Genomic DNA, 23,043 nt, shown 5'->3' on the forward strand with positions numbered 1-23,043 from the left:
GGGGAGAGAGAGAGTTTAACAACAATCACATTTCAAGAGCAACAACAGAGTCCTATAAGAGATGCTGACAACACAATGTGGTCTGGGAAGGAGCTGCATGTGTTTCTATGCTAGTGCAGTACCCAGCATAACAAGGACGAATCCCTGACTAGAATCACTCATCTCCATTATGAAATGACTCAGAACTACTTTGATTATTTATTTGTTCTCAAAATAGTAATGTTTTCTTCTTCAAGGTTATAAAAGAGCTATGTATGTCAATCTCATTTTCTAAAGACAAATATCACAAATGCAGTATGTTTTTGAACCTTGACTTATATATATGTGGAATTATCTGGATTGTCCTAATTTCTATTACCCTGGAAAGAGCAAAAATTGAAAACCAAACTTATGCGAACAGAATCAGCACTGGGAAAGTGACCATGCTCAAAGAAATAGAAGCTATACATCATTACCACCTTTGCCAGCTAACCCAGAGGGTAACCTGAGAATAAATCAAAACCCACACACTTAATTCATACTAAAGAAGATGGCAGGGGTAACATATTGCTGTTTTCCTTTTGTAGACTCACCTGATGCAAAGCCCAGTATCACCACAGCCATGAGCCAGCAAAAACGCATAAGATCTCCAAATATCATCTGAAGAGCAAAGACAGAGCCACCATAAGGCCCAGCTGTCCCACCAAATCACAATGCAATCCTATGTAAACCATTTCCCAGATTCTAAGACCATGAGTGGACTAAAGGAAACTTCTGCACTAAAGAGAGAATGTCCCAAATCCTCTGTGCAGATAAGAACTTGTCCATTTGCCATTAATGCTAGTCCTGAGGGAGAAAAAGTATTCTTTCAGTTCTTCCTATCTGCAAAGACGTGTCTGGATGTGTGTAACAAGCCCATATTTGTTCGTGTCTTATACCTTCTGGATCATGATGGTAAAGGGTCCAAGCATCTGGAAGCCTCGTGTGAAGTACATGACATTGCACCATCCTAGCACCAGGGCAAAGGACATGGGCACCACTTCACCAGTTGTGCTGGTGAGACGCATCACCATGGTTACTAGAATCATGCAAGCATATGTGATGCTGCAAAGGAAGAAGAGACCATGAAAAAAAGTCCATTAAAGGAATCTTACTCTCCTTTTTGTTTTCTTTTCAAAAATTCCAAGACAGATACATACAGCCACCAGCCCCATAGGCAGAGACCTCTTGGCACTGTCAACTCTACCTGTCCACTCGCATGGCTTCCTACACACCAGTTGAGCCAGTAAGAGAAATAAATCAAGAGAAGAAATATTCTAAAAGCATAGAAAAAGTGAGTCATCTGGCAAAAGATAGCAGTGGGGAAAATGAGAGACAATATATTTATTAGACTTAAAATATGGTGTACTTACACAATTATGTGGAAAGGCCCTCCTAGGATGGTTTGTCCAAAGTATTTCGCTGCTCCAACTCTAAGGATATCTGGGATCTAAGAGAGACATCCTATTAACTTTAGGACTCAGATGGATTCCATTGTACTTTTAAATGTCATGGTAACTGCCAATATTCACAGGATCCTGGGGCCAGCTGCATCTGCTTTGTTTACTGGTTCACAGTTTGATTTCTTTAGAAACAGAAAGATTAAGTCAGGTGGGCCCCTGTCAGGTGTGACAGAGATTGCTCAAAAATCTAAGAGCACTTCGGCAGATTGAGAGACTTTGCTATGTGGCAGAGAGGTGTTGTAGCAGAGCTGTGAGCCTGAAGTTCACATAGATTACTGAGAAGAAACCAGACAAACAGCTGAGCCTCAGAAATTAAGACAAAAAAGACCTTCTTGGGGAATGAAATGAGTTTGTTATAATTATCACTGTGTTAGTTGTAGTATAGACCCAGAGTCCTGACCAAACACAGGTAGAAAGATCTGTCCTTCTGGAACTTATATGGGCAGAGAGAAAGATGTTTACAAGCCCCATTTTATTTCAGTTCTCCCTGGCATCGTCATTTGAGATTTCTCATATAAAAGTTTCAGTCTTCTATTTCATATTATAATAAAATCAAGTCGGGGGTATATTTGTTTTATTTTAAAGAACTTTTGGGGTTTTTTTTGAGAGTTCATGGTAAGGAGAACACCTAAATGTGTCCACCTTAGGACTCTGGTTGAGTAAGGCTACTGTTAGAGGTCCATACAGTCACTGATCTCCAATTAAATATAAATTTTTCCGTGTATGCACAGAAATCACTTCACTGGGCACCCCACAACCCATAGGTATTTAGGGTTGCTGGGTGAAGAATCTCTAAGAATCTTATGCAAGAGCTGGGATTCAGCTGGACCCACAGATGCTGCTAACGGGAACTGTGGCATTACCCTGCAGACAGTATTTGAGAGTGTGGCCAGTCCTTCTAATTGTTTCTTCTGCACCTGGGGTCTTACTAGTGCGTTGTTACAGTCTCTGTAACATCCAATAGATATTATTGACAGTGTCTATTGCCATAGATGTATATCAAAGCACTTAGACTAACTAAGCAAATAATTCCTACCAAGTTGTGAGCATAAACTCACATTTGTCTAGTAAGTAAAATCTGTCTTGATGAAACTTGAAACTGTATAGCTCAGTGTTTTTCTTACCTCAAGGATCAAAATTACTACAGCTCCAATGACCGTGATCAGCTCCCCCACCAGCCTCAGCTCATCCTCATATGTTATATATGATTCCTGAAAAAAAAAACAAACCAAAGGAGTGAATGGAAATTAAAATTAAATTTTAAAGGGAGTGAAAGGAAACTTAAAAAGAGGATGGGGGAAAAGAAGGCCCGCTGTTAGTGTAGCAAACATGAGTAGGCCTGACAAGGCCTGACAAGGCCTCAGGAGCCAGCCCAGCCCCAGCGATGGAGAACAGAGCATACCCCGTGTTCCTCACGGACAAAGGTCGGCTGGCAGAGAGAGAGAAGGAGGACAGCTGCAATAGCTGGGAACCAGGAAAGACTTGGACTTTCCAGTTAAGTAGGTTAGACGGGAATTGCCTAACGCTGCCTATGGGGCCCTGATGCCTACAGACACAGTACCTGCAGCATTTTCTGGACATAGATTGTATTGTCTCTGCTGCTGGTCTTGTTGCCTGTTCGGGGTTTCAGAGGTCGGTAGACGCAGCACATAGTGAAGCAGACCATGTAGAGTATATAGAATAAACCCAGGAAACAGAAATAGGGACGACCATACATATTCCACTTCAGGCTCACCAGCTCCTTCACAGGTGTTAGGTCCAAGATCTGACGTGCCTGAGAAAGACAGAAAGAAGGAATTAATTGCCATAAGGGCATTTGTTTATATCATCAAACATCATTCACGCTGTTTCCTGGGAGAATGTTAAAAAACTATTCTCACCTTCTCTAATCAGCATTAGGAAGCTGAATTTATTTTGCAAAAATGGAATGTTCAAGTGGGTTTGGGTTTGCTCAGTTTGCCAGTAAAGAGCTTTGAAAAAAAGTAAAAAATATATCCTGCAGAGAACAGCTTTTGAGTACTGGTGGGAAGCGCAGGAAAAGTGTGTTAGATACTGGAATAAGTTTGTTGTCTGTGTAGGCCTGGACACATATAAACACTTGAGACAGACCTATGATCTAGGTCAATGAATGCAAATATATGAGGATGTGTTACAGAAAATAAAAGGCGTTATTTAAAATAGCATTTGATAGCTTTCTTTATGAAAGTTCCCATTATCTTTTACAAGGCTATCTGCAGACTCTAAGATACATGCATATTAGGGTTGGGCTAACTTTACAATGTCAGTTTATAAATCCTGTGAGCTCTAGGGATTCAAACAAGTACAAAACTACTTGTATTCATGAATTATCTTTTACTGTAACAGGAATTCATTTTGAAGAATATTTTGTGTTAAGCAAGACAGCACAGTGCACTGTACAGCGTACAGCTACAGAAAAAAGTTTCTACACAGCCTTGTGACATTCACTTGGATTTTTTTGTCCAAATTGGAGTTCTGCATTTATACATCTAAGTTAACATTGGTTTCAGCAGTTATTTCTGTAAACTTCAGTAGCATTTGTGGAAATCTTAATCTCTAGGAAACATATCAAAAGGTCCTTTAGATGATTAGCCCTCTTAGAAAAACTTAGAGTTTCCTTAGTGTCAATACTACAAGTAACCCCATCACATAACTTTAGTCACCTAAAGGAGGTATCTTCATTAATGATGTGGTTATCCTAACATTTCTCTCCTTCTAGGCAAATAGGGTCCTACAGATTGCCATTCAGCTCACCTAAGATCTAAACTGCTCTCTGGAGACAACTTAGTTTCTTGCATTTCTCTATCATCCACATGTGAAACATAGGGAACCTGTATTCCTTGATTAAACACCTCAGTTGGAGACAAAAATGAGATGGGATGGATCTAGGCCAAGTGCACTTCTTTAGCTTAATTTGTCCAATGTGAACACAATATTGTGTGAAAAAAAGTAATCACTCCCAAGCCCATTCAAAACTAGATGCTCTGGTTATTAAACTAGTCTGTGAAGAAAGAATGAACCACATGGGAGACATGTTAATTTTAGTATGTACTGCACTATTGTGACGTATTCAACAACATAGTGACAAGAGCACTATGCTGATATGAATAAAATTGAAGACAGAATATTAGGGTCTTTTCATACTGAGTTCTTTTGAAAAATTTGGCCAGTGATTCTCTAGTGGTCATAAACCACACGGAGTCCCAGTGGGAGGAAGGATGTTCCACAGAAGCAACAAATGTTATTTGCAAAGTAGATGGATGATGCTGACTCAGGCTGTCATGGCCTCCAAGATCTGCAGTAGCTGAAGAGCTAGGTCTCTACTTTGGAATCAAATGGATCACCTTAAAGTATTTTCAAAACAAAATATGCTTTTTGATTCAGTTGTAAGCTGTATTCTGTTAAAATGAAAGTAAAACAAAGATACTTTGTTTATTTGGTGCCTGCAAGGCCAGAAAATCAGCATGGAGTCTTTTTGCATTTTTCTGTCATCTCATTATAACTGTTTAGGGTCCATTCCCAAACTGGAAGAAATCAGCGTCGTTGAACTGAAGCTATAATTGTACTGGTTTCTTACAGTTGAAGAGTGAGTCTGTAGTCCTTCATCTGTCTTCCCTATGTGGAAGTGTAATTTCTGTTGATGTAAATCAGATATGTAAATATTCAGTCTAGAAACAGGACTATGGCTGGTATGTTTTTGAAGGATCAAAGTTTGCTTTGTAGGTCAAGGGTCTCAATCTACTCCAGAGATAGTCAAAAGCAGTTGGATTCAGCTACTTTAAGACAGTCAGTGTTATTTCATTTGCAGTTTCTCTACCTATAAAAAAGGGAAGAATGTATGTGACCGTTCTCACAGAACATATGTAAGGTTCACATGAGCAACAAGCTACTTTTCCAGGAATCCTTTCTGAGGTTACCAACTGAGTGCCAAAATGTCAACAAAGCCTTTTCTGTAAAAGTGAAACTAGGGAATATATACTATTGATTGGAAATTACCCTCAGTTCCAATGGCATCTTGAGGGTAAAACAAAAAACTAACAACTAAAATTTATCCAATAAACCTTTGAAATGTTTTTGTTTGTAAGCGCATAGAACTGAGGATGACAGAATATTCCTGTTAGTGCAGCAATACAAGTCTTTTGTATCAGATGATTTAGGATAAGAAAATTGGAACATTTTTCCAAAAGAGATTAGTAATAATTTATCCGATAAACCTTTGAAATGTTTTTGTTGTTTGTAAGCGCATAGAACTGAGGATGACAGAATATTCCTGTTAGTGCAGCAATACACGTCTTTTGTATCAGATGATTTAGGATAAGAAAATTGGAACATTTTTCCAAAAGAGATTAGTAATTGTCTAAAGCTCCATGGCTTATGTAAAAATATTACATTTTAAGTTTCTGCATTATTATCTGGGTGATACTTAATTGAATCTTCTATATCAAGCCTCCAGCTTCTGCTAGAAGACTGACGCTTAGAGCATAAGTAGGACAAACAAGGCGTACTTTACACCTTGCTTATGAATTTGACCCATACACTTTATTAAATGCTTCTAGACCTACTTCCTATTGTAATGTTTAGGGGACCACTGCAATAAGCAAGAAGGAAACATAAGTCAAATTGGCATGAACGGGTTACTTTAAAGGAAAACTTGTTATTGCACTCCAGATGTTTTCCTTCTCTTGCTACATTGCCCTGTTTCCTCTAAGTCAGCCAAAGAGAGATTGCACAAAGTGCAAGGAGTATGTATCTTCCAGTAAATGAACATGGCTCTAACAGAATTCAAGTGGCCTAAGAAATTTCCTAAAGGATCAAAACTAAGTGAAAGATAATGAATCTAGCTAGATAGCCTTAGGTGTTCTGTTTTCTGTGGAAGTAAGTATTCTAGAATTCTTTGCATAGAAGAGTAAATTTCATTTTCAAAGGGATGATATAAGTTTGAAGCTTAGTATAATCTTCCTGTAGCTTAGTTCCCTTCTATTTTTCCACTTTTCATCTGCTTAAGGGTCAGAAAATATATCTTAGTACCTATTTGTGTATTTGTCCCCCTTAATACAAGGGGCACCTGCTTCTCATTGGGGCCTAAAGATGCTCCTCTAGTCCAACACCAGACTGGGATGATATGATAGGATGGAGCGACACACAGTATTCTTCTAGAGCAGATGGCAAACATTTTTGGTCAAACATATATCAAAAAACAATTATTAGCTATGCATGCAAAAATTGCAATTGCTCATATTCAAGACCATTTTGGAAAATAAAGAAATCATAGTATCTCTTGGTATTTGGGGATATCTCATCCTCTGAAATTAGGAATCTTGGATCTGCATGCAGTATATGTTCTGGGATAAAACAGAGGCATAATATTCTGTGTTTTTTTAGGATTATAGTTTAGTCTTCTGGACAACTTCTAAGGTGGTTCTACTTTTTGACAGAGACTGCTTTCCCCTGAATTTTCGTATGTATCACCACACATAGAAATTTAGAGGATTTTAAATAAAAGCAAATGAGTGTTTCATAGATTTCCTCCACACTGTGCAAAGCTCTCCAGTAGCTGAAACTTTTGCTAGAGAAGCCTGACTAAAACTTTGATAGATGGAAATAATACAGGATGGGTAGAATTGTTCTAATTAAAGTGTCTTCTGTTTCATTTCCTGTCCTATTAGGATTATTTAAGGTGATTACAACTGATAGGGTAGTGTACTTTACAGTCTTAAGAAGATCTGTCTAAGTTTGCCATTACACTCTGCTATTTTTATCTTAGTGATCCCTTTACAAGTTTTTGAGCCTACAGCAGAGATAATCTGCCCACTTTGTTTTGAGTCATAACCTGTCATTAAATGAAAAGAACAATAACAATGAGTTGTTTTAAAGTGCATCACAGTTTAGGATTTCTGAACATAGTGGTGTCTCACAGGGACATTATGAGAGTTAATCAGTATCATAGTCAGTTCTTTCAATCATCTGCAAGTATCACACCTCATAAGAAACTGTATATAAAGCACCAGATGTAGCCAGATCATTAATAAGCTGCTACATTTCATGTATTCCCTGCAGCACACGGTACAAAGTCCTTGCTCTATGGATAATATAAAGGATCTTGAACCTTCAAACTCATCATTCTTTTCCTTTAATGATCACGATGGACTGCACATAGGAAGCACGTGATGCCCACAGTACCTCTCTCCTCTTGGTTGAGACAATGAGCTCAAGGAAGGACTGATCTTCAGCCCAGGAGTCAATCTCTGTGAGATCATAGAGCACAGTGGTCAAGGGGCCAAAGGACCAGAGATTGTGCTTCCGCTTCTGCATAAGGTATTGAAACATCTGAGGAGAAAAGAAGGGGGTCAAGAATATCAGCTTTCCAGTATATAGTGTATTTGCAATGAGAACAAATAAAGTTGTTAAAACCTCTTAATTACAATGTATTTTCCTTGAACTTGGTAGTTTTTGTGGTTCTCATATCTCTCAGGAACAATTACAACAGGTTAGGCAGTGGAAGAACTTTTTCTAATTCCCATTTGGTTATTGGCTCATGCTTGAGGTAAAGGATGAGTGATTTTTACTCTAAATTCTAATCAAACTGCTAAAGTTATTTGATACAGTTATACATCTTGACAATAGATTTCATATGGAATTATATATTGATTTTTAAAAAATCCTTTTATACTCTTCTACAAGTTATCGGGAAAGAGGTGTGGCAAGGGAAATGATCCTGTCCTTTGTGGATCTACAGAAGAAACACTAACCACCTTCGTCTTTTTGTTAAGGGGAATGGTGAGAGTTTACATTAAATATTGAGTTCTTGTTTATGAATAAATGTCTGTGGACACCTGAAGAAGTTTCCCATGTTCCTTATTTAAAGTAATGAAATCTAGGCAGAAAAGACAATAATTTCAGTCAGACTTTCAAAAAATTACTTGGTGTGGATCTTTCTGTTAATACCTGTTTAACCCAAATGCTTCAAAAATTGGGTCAAATGATCTGTTCTTTAAGCACTTTTTTCTTTCACTAGGATAAAGAAAATTCTTATAAAGGGTTTTCTGGTCCTACATGAGACTTTTGGCGAAAAAAAAGGACTTGTTACGTAACTTCTACCCACTAAGGACATGCACAAACTCCCTTGGTCTGGATGATGTTCTTTCAAGTTCTCCGCTTCTCTGTGGTATGGAGGCAACTGTGTCACACAAACTCACCACAGTGTTGCCCTCAACTCCAGCCAGTTTGAATGGAGTAAGCCCCTCATTGTTAGGAATCAATTCAAGTGATCCTGGTCCCTCTTTATTCCTGTCATAGGAAAGTATCAGGCTGTACATGTGGCAGGCAAACATCTTATTAGGTTGGAGAACCAGGATGTGAAGAACAGTGTTACCTATGAAGGAAGCAGACCAGATAAAGTATGTGGAATAGCCCAGCCCTGTGCAATGACTGGCAATTGACTGATGGCTTTCATTTTCCTCACATCTCTTATCCCACAGCCGTTTGTAATGAGAGAAAAACATGTGCATGCACAGATGACAGAGTCTGATTTATAGTGTCCAGATTCACCGTATGCAATTCACTAGGCCCCACAGCACATACCCAAATAATCCTGAGCTCTAATGTCAGCACCATTTTCAATGAGCAACCGTACAATTTCCTCATTTCCCACACAGGCAGCAAATGATAAAACATGCTCTCCTGCAAAGAAAGAAATGGGGAAAAACAACATTAAGGCCCCAGGAGGCAGGAGAGGTTGAAGTACCCTGAGGGAAAGCTATCCATGCTATGAAGCCAGAGAATAAGAAAGGAAGAGTTACTTCAGTTAACCTGTAAATTTACTGCCCCACTCCTCATCCTACTCAGAAATGAAAAAAAGGCCTGCCCCTCACAACGCTAAAAGGAAGAAGTATTCCTTTTGGGAGATTATCCTCATAAGAAGGTGGACAAGTAAGTTGCAGTATATGCTGCTAGGAAGAGATTAAATTACAATTTTTATGCAAAGTATATTTTTTGTGTACATGCAAATATATAAAATGTGTACAGTTTATATATTTATGTGGTATTTACATACTCAGAGGGAGACTTACTGTCTGCTAAAAGGTGTGTGACTAGTGACACTTGGAGACAGGAGCCTCTGCTTATCTGGTTTAGACTGGGACTAAAGCAAGCCTCCCTTATATTCCCTCATCACTCTACTGGTTCCCTCCCATATCAGCAAGGGAAGAAGATAAGGCTGTACCAAAATAGAGAAGGTTCTGGGAGCTGCGCCTGAAGAAGTGCCCAGTGGCCTGTGCTGTGCAGGCATTGGCCCCTCTCTTGAGTAAAGCCTTCACCAAAGTGATGTTCTGGTTCACTGCTGCAATGTGGAGAGCTGTCTGCCCTGTAAAACACAAAAGTAAAATCTTTCCTTCCAAGAAAGCAACTTCAGGCTGATCAGTAGCCTGCAGTTCACATTTCAGTCATGGTAAATCTAAGTTTTTTTGGGACTGCATCCATAGTGGCTGTATGATTTAGCTTTGAAGTTATCCCTCTTGTGTACAGAGGGTTGGACTACAGATTTTCCAGAGGTCTCATTCTACTTAAATCTTTTTATGAATTCAAGGAAACTGACTTCACAACCTGCCAAAAAAAACCAACAGGATGCACTTTCTAGATTTTTGCTAGGGGAAAACAAGACATGCCAAACTCTACCAGAAAGCACACTGAAAGCTGTGTGACTGACTGTGCTTTTCTTCATGGCCCACGAACACCAGGTCAAGACAAATCTCCCAAAGAAGACTTGCTCTAATCCTTCAAACTAGCTATTAGAATTTTTAAAATCCCATCATTATTATTTTAGTGGTTTCAAGATTCTGGCTGGTATTTCTGTGTAGTCAATCGGAACTATTCTTTAAAAACTTGGATCAGAATCTAGACTCAAAAGCAGTGGCCACATTCATTTTCAACTCCTACTCTCTATCAAACAAAGAACTATTTTTTTCCTCCTTTCAGAGGAGATCAGGTAGATATTCCCTTTGTTACACATGACTATGCCAGAAAGCAAACTGTACATATCCTTGCAATCCCACTGTAGCCAACAGGCCTACCCATGGTTAAAGGGTTTGTCAGTTATGCATTTTCATGTTTGCACATGTGTGTACTTGGGTTTAATAAAATTCCAACTTCTACAAATGGCCAGGAGCCATTTGTATGTTGGTTTTGCTATGTAACAGTCTAGCAATACATTGAACCAGAAACAGCATAAACCCCTTCCCTAAAGGCACAGGTAGTACTTCCTCTCTCCCCCTGCAGAGAATCCTGCCCGTCCTCATTCCCTGAGATGTTACCTTCATAGAGCTCTGATGTCATCCTCTCGTTGACAAGCTCAGGAGCTGCTTCCATCAGAGTCACTGCCGCCTCCATGTTATCATACAAGGCAGCTACATGAAGGGCCGTCTCCCCCACTGCACCTAGAAACAGTAGGAGAAGCACGTGAGCCGTCTAGACATTCAACTATATGGGACAAAAGCAGAAATGGCTATATGAGGGTGGAGAATTCTGGGAGTGCTAAGTCCTCTCTTGAGTACTGCCAGGTGCCGCCTCATCATATGACATGGTAACAGCCACATAACTGCACAGTCTCGGTCCTTCACCCCATCAAAATCTGAAAGCTGAATAGAGACTTCAGGTCCTTGTAAGTGACAGCAGACTCAGGCATGAAGTGAATGTGCACACAGCTCTTCCACTGACCACCTTCCACAGTAAACCATCTCCCTCAACCCCTTTAGAAAAAAAGGCCTGTTCGAGCTGTAAACCTCTGACCTTCACCATTTCTTTAGGGTTTGATGAGCTCTCCAAGTCAGAAATCGCACTTTGTTGCAGAGCTGCTGACATAAAGTTAAGTAGTTTGAGTCTGCTAATGTAAGTATTTTAGCAAACTAACAAACACACTACTCTACTCATTGTAGTAGGCTCTTGCCTTCCAAAGAAAACCATTTGTCTCAAACAATCAAGTTACCTCTCTGATAGATATCACATGTTCCATCAGTGAGAAGTTTCCTAATGGCTGGGAGGTTGTTCTCTTTGGCAGCCTGGAGGAGTGGGGATTCCCAGATCCTGTAGTCAAGAAAAAGTGGCAGATAGGGAATGCAATCAAATACGTGGTGCCTCTCTCCAGAGCTAGCATGGCCTTTGCGTGAAACAGTATATATCTTCAACATTTTCACTGAAAGATTGGTAATGCACACCTACCACCTGAGGTATTTTTTGAATGCAAAAAAAAGAACTGGCAAAAGGAGGCGAGTGCAGTTCTAAAAACCCTGGTAGTTCATCAACTCTTGACTGCTTGATGCTTAACCATATGGTAGCAGCAGAGGGAGAGGTAGGAGAAACAAATAACCAAAATGTTTCTGGTTTATATAGCCCACATTTTGAGGCACAGAAGATAGCAGACGATGGGTCATTTGATATCCCTCCTGCCAGGAGACTCCAGTTACCTCAGGAGCCAGACAAAGCCAGTGGTTTTTTTTTACACAACACAATAAATTATAAAAAGGTTGGCATCTGAATTACTCCCATAATGAAAGGAAAAGAAAAAGTACAAACAAGAATTCCCCCCCTGTGTTGTAGCAACACTTCCTATGGTATAATTAAAAGAATGAGCTCTGAAATGTAGTTCCTTATCATACAAAGTTACAAGGAGAAATTTGAAAGCTTAGTATACTATTTTTTTCTCTGATGCTGAGAAAACTGAAGAAATTGTTGAGAACTTAAATGTATGCCTGTCCTGGGAAAAAGCATGCCATCAAACAAGTTCCAGACTGAACGCTTCACTTACAATTGAAGAATGCCCTTGAGTCTTCTGTGAGGCTCTGGGTTATTTCACTAGATCCTTCGGGGCTGATGAAGAATTTACAAGTACAGTGTACTGGTTTTGGCTGGGGTAGAGTTAATATTCTTTATAGTGGCTAGTACAGGGCTATGTTTTGGATTTGTCATGAAAACAGAGTTGATAACACAGGGATGTTTTAGCTATTGCTGAGCAGGGCTTACACAGCACCAAGGCCTTTTCTGCTCCTCACACTGCTTTGCCAGCGAGGAGGCTGGGGGTACATAAGGAGTTGGGAGGGGACACGGTCGGAATAGCTGACCTCAACTGACCCAGGGGATATCCCATACCGTATGACATCATACTCAGCATATACAGCTGGGGAAAGAAGAAGGAAGGAAGGGATGTTCGGAATGATGGCATTTGTCTTCCCAAGTCACCATTCTGCATGATGGAGCCCTGCTGAGCACCTGCCTGCCTCTGGGAAGCGGGGAACGAATTCCTTGGTTTGCTTTGGTTGCACGTGCAGCTTTTGCTTTACTTATTAAACTGTCCTGATCTCAACCCATGAGTTTTCTCATTTTACCCTTCCAATTCTCTCCCCCATCCCACCGGGCGGGAGTGAGTGAGTGTCTGTGTGGTGCTCAGTTGCTGGCTGGGGTTAAACCACGACATACAATTCACTACAGCAAGGTCCTTCGATGCAAACAGCAGGTCCAGGGAGGTGATCCTCCCACTCAGCTCTGGTAAGGCCATACCTAGAGTCCTGCATCCAGTTCTAGGATCTTCGGTACAAAAGACATATAGAGCTACTGAAGAGAGTCCGGCAAAGGGCTAGAAAGCTGATTGTTAGACTGGAGCATCTCTCATATGAGGAAAGGCTGAGGGAACAGGGACTGTCTAGCCTAGAGAAGAGAAGGCTCGGGCAGAGTTCTTATCAATGTGTATAAGTACCTGAAGGGAGGGTACAAAGTGTTACCTGCAGTGCCTGCTTGCTCAGCATCCAAATAAGCTTTGCCAATGCTCAAATTAATGAGTTGGCCACCCAAAAACCACAAAAAATAGAACAAAATCTACTAATTTGGGGTAAATATTTCAGTTATCCTCGAATATTTTCAGATTTATCTTTTAATTCATAAAAAGTGTTTTGGGGTGGGGTTTTTTGATTTTTGTTTTTGTGTAAATAAAGAATTCTAAGTAGCCCAAGTTCAGGAGCTAAAGATTTAAGGGGAAGAAAGACTCTCAAACCCAAAGAAACAGCCTATGTCCCATGAATTTTCAGTATGAAATAGAAAGACATTCCCCTCTCCAAATAGGATAAGTTCAGTTTTAGATCTCTGTTCAGACGCAAATTTTGTGCTTTTATCTCACCTCTGCTTTCTTGTAGTATAGATGTTTACTTTGTTCTTAATTACCTAGCATGGCTCAGGTCAAGCTGTAAAGTGTGATGTGGAATAAGTCTAAGGAACACAGTAGAACAACGACAAATTGAAGCTGATATGAACAAGGAGAACGTCAGCCCTCATTTTCCTACCAGGCCCAGTCTGTCCTTTTACTACAATCTAACAACTAGCAACAGACTGGATGTTTGTCTCACACACGCACACACAAAAACCCCATGTGGGATAAATACATTAGTCAAACCCTATACCCAGAGATATATTCAATGCTTTCTCCTTGTGATATCTCAGATTTTTTCCTTCTATTATTTTATTACACTTACAAGATTTTGGGGATACCATTTATAGGGCAAATACTATATAAAGCAATAGATGTTTTGCATTAAGTGAGAACATTGATGTTAGAATACATTATCTATGAATATAATTCTATTATAAGCCACAAGAAAACCCATATCAGAGAAAGAGAGAGAATATAAATGGCCCATTGCACAAAATGTTTTCTCAGAACTTGTGCTTATTATGTATAGGATAATTTAACAATAAAACCATAGGAAAACAGGCAATATAAATGCTGTGTCTTACAGAAATGTGTATTTCTTGCTTTAAATTATTCTTCTATAAACAATAGAATCTTGAAAGAAAAAAAAATATTTGATAGGCCATTATCTCTGGATTTAATCCACCTGAAATGTGCGAGTTCTGCATGCTTTTGTAGCGGAAAGATACTGACACACTTGAAGGAACTTGGGGGATAAAGCAAAACAAAAAGAAGTGTCAGAATTCCACAGATAAATTGGAATAATTTGAATAAGCATAAATGGGCATGGGCTACAAGTAATAAAAAGCATAACTGAACATTATATTTATCATTTTATAAAAGAAGCTTTTCCTGTCACCAACAGCACCGCATTATCTAAGTCACTAGAAACTAGAATAGAAAAACACTGAAGAACAGAGAAGAAATAAGAATGTTCAGAATATAAAGAACCGCCCTGAACAAGCCAGGGACCCATTCTGAGATATTTTTATGTGCCCTTCAAAGTCTTAGCCTTGCTGCTTTGAGAAGTATTCCTTCCTCAGCTTACTCATGCGTCAGTTGCGTTAGTTGCTAATTACAAGATGGTTTGATGAGAATGTTGTATCCAGGATCAGACAAACAGGAACAAAATAAAGAGGCACTCTGAGTAAAAGTTGTAAGATTCATCACCAGTGAAGCAAGCTTGCCACCTCTGCCACTATTTTGGCTGAGAAAGACCCTGTGTTCTTGGAGAATCTCAGTTCCAGAGTCAGGAAGTGGGAAAGAGGTGGGGTTTCAAAAGAATAAACAATGCTACAATTAGTGTGTTGATGCTGCACTGGGTAGGCCTTTATCCCTCAAATGACCTCAGAGAGGAGGAAGGATTGGGCAAGAGACAACGTGGGAGGACACAAACACAATACCTTTCTCACAAAATTCTCCAAAGCCCTTGTAAACAACTAATTAAATTACAAGCCTGATAAGAGGGAGACACCTAGTAACCACTATACTCAGCTTTCAGAAATTTAGGGCAAAATTGTCAAACCTTTCCACTTACTGCAGGAACCTCCAACTGGGCTTAAAGAATCAGCAGTCCCAGGCCGAACAGCAAGCTGGTGAAGAACCCAGAAGTGTCGGTAAACGTCATTTCACACTGCCTCTGATGCCTCAAAGGTCCATGACTTACATGTTTATACCATATGCTTTTACTCTCATTTAATTTTCTATCCCATAATTGGGGAAACATTTTACTCTCATTTAAAACATATAATTATCAACTCATTTTTAATACATTACAGCAATGTACTGAGCATATGAATGTCAAGTACTAGGGGAGCCAAATTCACCTATATAAAACAAAGTCACCTGATTCTAGAACCTTCAAAACATTTTAATTTCTTGAAGTTCTGCATATTTAACCAATTTATTTCCTGACCCATCAAACACAGCATGAATTTTACATTTTACAACTCTATTTCCTGTGTGTCAAAGCAGCGGCAGGTAAAATCTATAACTTAGTCTCCTAACAGAGCTGCCTACAGTAAATGCTTAGTTTCCGTAAAGTATCATTATGGCACTGGATGGAGAGGGTGGCTTTCAGAGAATGATTCAGCAGAGACCTATTTAGACACTCTTAGGAGATAATTCAGCACATCTCAGTTAAGGTCCTGTTCTAAATCATTCTCTTCACCAGCTATGGAGTTAAGGGACACTAAGCTCCTAATTTAGCCAGCTAAATTAGGTCTGTAACACTAGGCAGTACTGATGTTGCCTTACACGAGCAGTTTAGGATAGGCACAGCTACCTAGCTAACCAGTAGTTCTGATGGGCAATGAAAACCGCAATAGTATCCACCTGGAAGTGCTCCTGGGTTCTTCTTGCTGAGCTAAGGACTATAGCTCTGTTGAGGCATTTAATAAGTCTTGATCATTACTGTCAGTCAGTTTTCTTAACAGATGGTTCAATGATACGCTGAGGAAGCTGTGAGCTGTTTTTCAATATAGGTGAGGACAAAATCAGGAACACCCGAAAAACCATTGTGAAACAAAGAGAAGATAGAATGTAGGTCAGATTCTGACTGAAGGAGTCATGTAAAATAGCTTTAAACAAGGTTAAGGGTTTCACAAGCACTTTCTGCTGGTAATATGTACCCTTTTGGATTTACAGCTTCTTAAGCATTTCTTTTGGAGTGCATCCTGCTCATTACACTTATGAAGAGATAAAGAATGCAAGGACAAGTCCCTAAGTCTTAACTTGGTCACAAAAAGAATTTGGACTTACAGGGTTATTCTTTAAAAACAAGGAAATAGATTAAATATGTGAACTGCCTGGACAACAACTGATCTGAAGCTTCTTTTTCTAGACTGAGCTCACCAGAGATGCAACAGAGCATCTCTTTTTCTTCTTTCCTTCCCTTCTCAGATTCTACTGCTTGAGTCATTCACTGTATAGAATTTTCCTATTGTTTGCTCTAGTTTAAGTTTGGCATCGTCTAGCTTCGTGCTTTATCCCTATAGCTATGCCAGTTACTGAGAGTCTAAAGTAATTCTTTCTGAGCTATAAATTCATCAGCAGGATATTATTTCAGCTTTCTTTTCTTTCCCTGTTGTGGTGCTCAGCGTATCCATGCTCCATACTTCATCATGAAACTGCCCAAGGACATTCAACTGCCTTCTTTCTGCTAGCATGTTTATCTAAATGTGTGTAAGATTTCAGGAGAGCAGAGGAGTGCTTAGAGGAAGCTTACCAGCCAGAAAGAGGATCAAAGCAATCATCTAACAAAATGCTAAAGAATGAGTTAGGAAGTAGTAGCACGAAGTGAAAAGGAGACAGGTAACAGGGGCTTGGACAATCAACATGGTCAGAAAATTTCTTCAGCACCACCAGCAAGACTCAGCAAATTAACTGGAACCTCTTGTGCATGTATGTCGAAGCCCCTTCGGCTGACAGTAAGCAGAGCTTCTCTGGAAATAAATTAAACAGGTTACTAATGGCAAGAAACTGATAGGGAAGTCTTATCCCTTCAGGTATTTAGCTGTTTAAGAAATAGAAATCTTGCTCAGTCACTTCCAGCAGGGGAATCTCCTTGCATTAATCTCCTTTTTTTTAATTCTGCATCTGACACCATCTTTAGGATAATCTTATGCTAGAACTGGATTGACAGTTCAGCAGATGTTAGTTATTACTTATTATCACTGAGTTATTCATAAAACAAATTTGTTCTTTGAAGCATAACCTCATCCTGCACCAAAACTTCCAACCCTCTTCAATAGGGATTTTCTTGCAGTTTTCTTCTAGGTTGTGTTCCTCACCCTGTGTCTAACTATTTTTCTCTAACAACTTTTTAATTTGAGGTGGGTTTTTTTCAGAGCACAAATTCCATGTTTACTTCTTCACAAGGACATCTATAGCCAAGTTTAAGAAGGTAAATAGCTTCCTAAATCTGTGAGCCTAAGTCACATCTTAGGCACTGATGTCAGATGTGTGCGTATCTGTGCATTGCTGGGGACATGTGAGTTCTGGAGGACCTTTACACTTGTGAGATTTGAGGAGGTTTGTTTTCCGTTATCAGACTCAAAACTCCCATTAGGATGAAAGTGAAACAGCATAAAAAAAGACCAGAACTGCTGCCAGTAACACCTTTGACTTTACATGCAGTGGCAGAGTTTCCAACAGGCTGTTCTTTGCATCTTGACTTGTTTTCCATTATCAGACTCAAAAATTAGGATGAAAGTGAAACAGCATAAAAAAAGACCAGAACTGCTGCCAGTAACACCTTTGACTTTACATGCAGTGGCAGAGTTTCCAACAGGCTGTTCTTTGCATCTTGACTCCTCAGAAGCGCTGTTATTGAAACATATTACAAATGAATTGGTGGAACAGAGCTGGCATCTTTCTTTCACTGTCACCTTTAGGAGCAAAGGAACCAATTAATGCTGACAGGCATTGTGGACAATCCTACATTAATCCTACAAGGACAGTCCTACGTTAATTTGTGCACTGAAAATTCAGTAATGTTGTTTAGACAAATGAACAGCCAAACTATGGTGACATCTCTCACTCACTACCAGCTTGAGAAAGATTCGTCTAGAAGCTGAAGGCTTTCTGCCTCCCTGTACAACTCTGAAGCAACTTAGTTTACTAGCATTAGGCTGAGCTACTTTTCATTTGTGCCATGTTTGTTTTCAGGGTAAGCAGAACACTTCGCTAACATGTCTGTGAGAGTAAAGAGCCACAACAAAATTTGGAAACTAAAGGGGATGTAAAGTTTTTTATTGCGACATGTTTGGAATGACCATACCTCTAATGCGTTATTTCTCATAGCTTTGGTTTGGTTTTGTGGGGTTTTTAAACATACCACACAAGTTAAATATTTTATAGTCATTAGAATAATTAAGGCTCAGAGCATCCCACGAAGGCCAGGTGATACCACTAATCCCTAAGCAGCAGCTGTGAGAGAGAAGAGACACACAGAAGACAGATTGTTTATCAATCAAAGTTATAGAGGCAGGCAATAGCAGAAAGAAAAATATAACATAATTGTCCTGGATCCATGTACTCGCTCTTGGTGGCGTTTCTAAAACTACATGCTAGGGAGATTTTGTTCACATTTCCTTAGAACCCCTTACACTGAAAGCCAGGCTGAAAAAAAATAAATCAAGCAATGGCTCTCATAATTTCTGGAAGATCTGTCAGGCTGTGACAGGCATGTGATTCCTTTCACCTCTATCAGGCCTGAATTTTGATCCATGTACTCACTTGCTCTTGGTGGCGTTTCTAAAACTACATGCTAGGGAGATTTTGTTCACATTTCCTTAGAACCCCTTACACTGAAAGCCAGGCTGAAAAAAAATAAATCAAGCAATGGCTCTCATAATTTCTGGAAGATCTGTCAGGCTGTGACAGGCATGTGATTCCTTTCACCTCTATCAGGCCTGAATTTTCATAAGTATTTATCTCTTTGTTCCCCATGATTATGAACTATGTTCTCTTTTTATGTTCATATACTCCAGGCTATGTAGATCCTAGAGTTTACTTCCAAAAATAATTCTAGAAAGGACATACGAGATGTGACCACTGTGCCTGGGACTCCACACTGAGCTACAGGCTGTTTAAAAAGCAGAGTCTTGAACAGAAAGAAACCAGCAGAGTAAGGCAAAATAAAATCAAAATCCTTTTTCATATTAGAAGATTGTATCGCATTTCCTGAACTTGGATGTCCCTTTGGGAAAAGTTATGTAGGATTAAGCCAAAGAAATCCCTCACTTTAGATAATGCTGAGCCCAACTGCCAATAAGATTCAAAGAATTATTACACATGAAGAAAGAGAATGAACAGCAGTTCCAGTGAAGGTGAGAACTACCGAAACAGTTAGCTTTCAGATATTATCATCACCAGTTGTAGGACAGGAAAAAGCATTGTTCTTCTCTTGCAGACTTTCTGTGTGCAGTCAGAGCACACTAGTTAAATAGTAACATATTTACCACTGCCTTTCAATAAGATTATAGTAGAATTTAATTGCTGCCTATGATTCTATATATTCCAGCACCATTGACACAAAGAAGAACTCAAGCTGAAGCCATAGCCCTGCAATTCCACACAACAAAATGACAGGATGAAGTAAAAGACATCTTAGCAGTTTTTCCACAAAAACAAAGGGTTTATAAGAGTAGTTCCCATACATAAGTCATCACAGACTATTTTTCTGTTGTGTTTTTCTATCTGTACATAATTAAGAATATGAAAGCAATAAAACTTATTCCAGTCCTCTGCAAAATGTTTTCTCTCTCCTGAAACTCTGAGCATCTCTGGGGACAAGAAAGGAAAGGAAAGAGTAGGATAATAAAAGGGAGAAATAGGCCTGTCCCCCTTTAGGAAAAGAGTATCCACATATTGGCACCATGTAATTTCCGACCAAAGAGCAGAAGGCTAATTTATGTTAGTTGAAAGCTGTGGGAAACATATAGACCTAAAATGGAAGGGAACAAATGTGTCCCCATGCAACCCTGATATCACAGACAATGATATCGTATGCACTACCTGTGTTGTTACACAGAGTTTTATAAAGAAACACAGAAATGTCAGTTTTGGGGACCACTGGGGTTGCACTATAGTAATCTAAGAGAAGTTTATGAAGAAGGGCTTATATGCCTAGCAGTTTTTCTCTTTTCCTCTATCAGTAGCAACACACAAGGTGTTCATGGGCCTGCAGCACATGACTAACGAGAATTGTCAAGGAAGGAGAAGGTTGAATGGCAATCTAATAGCAGCCTGTATGAAAGGCAGCAACAAAAAGGAAGGGGCCAAACCCTTCTTGGGAACAGCAGATGGTAAAACAAGGGACTACCGGATCAAATGATGATTTTGGATGTTCAGGTGGAACATTTGGAAAAAAAAACTTTTTCACTAGGAGGTGAATACAACACTGTAACAGGTACCTAAAGATATGGTGGAATCTCTGTCCTGGGAGGCTTTCAAGACTGAGCTAGACAATGCTGAAGCAATGTGATCTATTGCTGGCAATAGTCCAGCTTCAAGTGGGACATTAGATAGAAACCTGCAGAGATCCCTTCCACATCTCTATGACTTGAAAACATGAAGATAATGTTATAATCATAAAAATATTAATATATTTAGACTTTTGTTTTGCACACATTCATTTGGATATTACAGGATCTGCTGAGAACTTATTTTTCTGTTACTTGTAACGCTTTTCATGAACATATCAAAATGTAAACACTTCAGCATTCTATGGAGGCACTATTGTTCCCACTATCCCTCCCATTTTAAGTGTATTTAAGTCCCACTGCTCTGAAATAAAATAGAATAGGCTTTTATTACTTGGTCAGAAGTTAGATGATATATGTAAGTTCTCTCCCTAAAGACAGCTATGTACATTTGTCCCTCTTAAGGTACTATCCTACTTATTTCTATACATACATGTGTGTATACATACATACAAATGTATAGATAGATAGATAGATTGTGTCCCACACAGCCACCTTTTTGTCCCCAGAGATGTTCAGAGTTTTGTAAGGAAAGAAAAAAACCAAATTTTACAAGGGACTGGAAGCAATTTGTTATTTGAGTACTGTAGTCTTTGTGCATGCAGAAATGATAAGGAACGATGAAAAAAAGATTCCGCTGGATTTGCATGAATACTCCTGCATTCCTGTGGTGTGGAGGGAGCAACCCTGCACAGCAGTAACAAACAGCTTTGATTCAGTATTTATATGTGAAGGAAGACACAGGCAATCTTCTTGATAATGTAAGGTCTAAGAGGAGTCACTGTACATGTTAACACCCAGGCCATGGGGGTGAGAAAAAGCAGTCCCACTGACAAAGTGACTGACTACCAGAATGTAGAACAACATTAAGTCCACTCTATCCCACAGTAAGGGCAACTTTCAGAGAGACAGAAAGCAGAATCCTTGCAAAAAAGCCATTATTTCAGCTGACTGCAGTGTATATGTCACACACACTCTTAGTAATAATTAAAAAAGCCCAAACAAACCCTCATGCATTTTCTTGTGAGCTTTACCAATGAAGCAGGAAAAACAAGAGTATATGTTACTAATTTGTGACTGAAGTCCTGCAGTCAGGGTAATTCAATTTCAACCTAGTAAACGCACCTATGAAAGCAGATAAGATTGGAACTCCAGAAGCATTCCACCTTGAAAGAAGAAATCTGATAGAGAAAAGCGCTCCAGGGTTGTTTAAAGTTTATCTACTGGCAGATAAAGCCTAAGGGAAAAGAGTGAGAATCAGCTACAGGGAGAGAGCAGCAGAAGAAAGGGAAGACAAAAGGCTGAAATGCACTGTACCTTTTCTGCTGGAGTAAGTAGATTTCATCGAGATGTTTATCCCAGGATTTTTTGCCTTGCAACTTCTGACTTAGTCCATTCCAGATCCGGAAATAGAAGGGCTTGCTATCCCCAAATAAAGGTACCCCCATAGCACGTCCCTTTTTCTGTCTTGCCTGGCTGCCTGAAAGACAGCGATCCCCACTTTGAAAAAAGTCAGGGAAGGCTCGCTACAGGTCACCACTCCTCCGCCCCCAGTCTGAGAAGACTGTCCGTCAGCTGCATCAGCTGATCAAAGTACATGTGAAAACACAAAATAAAATCACTTGTCCCTAGCAGACCATACCTTGAGCCTCATCAAGTACTTAGTTTCCAAAATAGCCCAACCCAAAGGTGTGTCTGATTTAGAAGGAGCTCACCAGCAGCCTACCCCTCACAAAGGCACTTTACAGCACTGAAGAATTCATACAGCATCAATGTCCTAGGCTTCTAGCATTTAATTTCTGAAGTCTAGAATTTAGAAGTAATCATCCTCCTTATGTATCTCAGAATTCCTCTGGAAAGCTACATGGAAGCAATTTTGAAATAGACAGCTGAACAAGTCAGGCAAAACACCGTTTAGGTGAGTGAACATGTGGGAACGTGCCCTAAAAGACACTGCGCTCTGGGAAGGTAGTATGGAGGAGGACACGCCTCACACCCCAACTGTCTCCAAATCCCATTGGAGAAATTATCATTATAGACTCCACCTTCTCTGTGTCAAACAATATCACTTTACTTCACAAGCTGGAAGAAGAGCTTATGTAGATTAATATGTAAACTTTGCATATTTCATTTTCCTTTTATGTTCTACAATCTCTCATTGTTTCTTCACATTTCTTCATGTTTCTTCCAGTAAAGCTTATTCAGGAAAGGGATGAAAATGTCTATTTAACAAAATCTAGGTTTTGGTGTAGAAAAAGATCATCAAGGTCATGGGGCATGTCTGCAAAGCAGAGGACAAAATATCAAAATGAAGAGAGGAGACAACCTT

General features: G+C 39.5%; 1 protein-coding gene across 1 annotated transcript in view; it reads right to left on the minus strand.

The window, feature by feature from the left end:
• Nucleotides 1–22,162, minus strand: part of LOC104167178 (transient receptor potential cation channel subfamily V member 6-like) — a 25,480-nt gene extending 3,318 nt beyond the window's left edge. Inside the window, exons 1-12 of the mRNA XM_009707356.1 lie at nucleotides 22,032–22,162; nucleotides 11,479–11,576; nucleotides 10,808–10,930; nucleotides 9,721–9,861; nucleotides 9,081–9,179; nucleotides 8,696–8,871; nucleotides 7,680–7,826; nucleotides 3,043–3,255; nucleotides 2,606–2,692; nucleotides 1,392–1,468; nucleotides 918–1,083; nucleotides 573–639 (exon numbers count right to left, since the gene is read on the minus strand). Of these exons, the coding sequence (XP_009705658.1) occupies nucleotides 573–639; nucleotides 918–1,083; nucleotides 1,392–1,468; nucleotides 2,606–2,692; nucleotides 3,043–3,255; nucleotides 7,680–7,826; nucleotides 8,696–8,871; nucleotides 9,081–9,179; nucleotides 9,721–9,861; nucleotides 10,808–10,930; nucleotides 11,479–11,576; nucleotides 22,032–22,162 (1,525 nt within the window). The remainder of the gene's footprint in view (nucleotides 1–572; nucleotides 640–917; nucleotides 1,084–1,391; nucleotides 1,469–2,605; nucleotides 2,693–3,042; nucleotides 3,256–7,679; nucleotides 7,827–8,695; nucleotides 8,872–9,080; nucleotides 9,180–9,720; nucleotides 9,862–10,807; nucleotides 10,931–11,478; nucleotides 11,577–22,031) is intronic.
• Nucleotides 22,163–23,043: the final 881 nt, after the last annotated feature.

The sequence above is a fragment of the Cariama cristata genome, unplaced genomic scaffold (genome assembly GCF_000690535.1).
Source record: "Cariama cristata isolate BGI_N322 unplaced genomic scaffold, ASM69053v1 scaffold599, whole genome shotgun sequence".
Taxonomy (NCBI): Eukaryota; Metazoa; Chordata; class Aves; order Cariamiformes; family Cariamidae; genus Cariama; species Cariama cristata.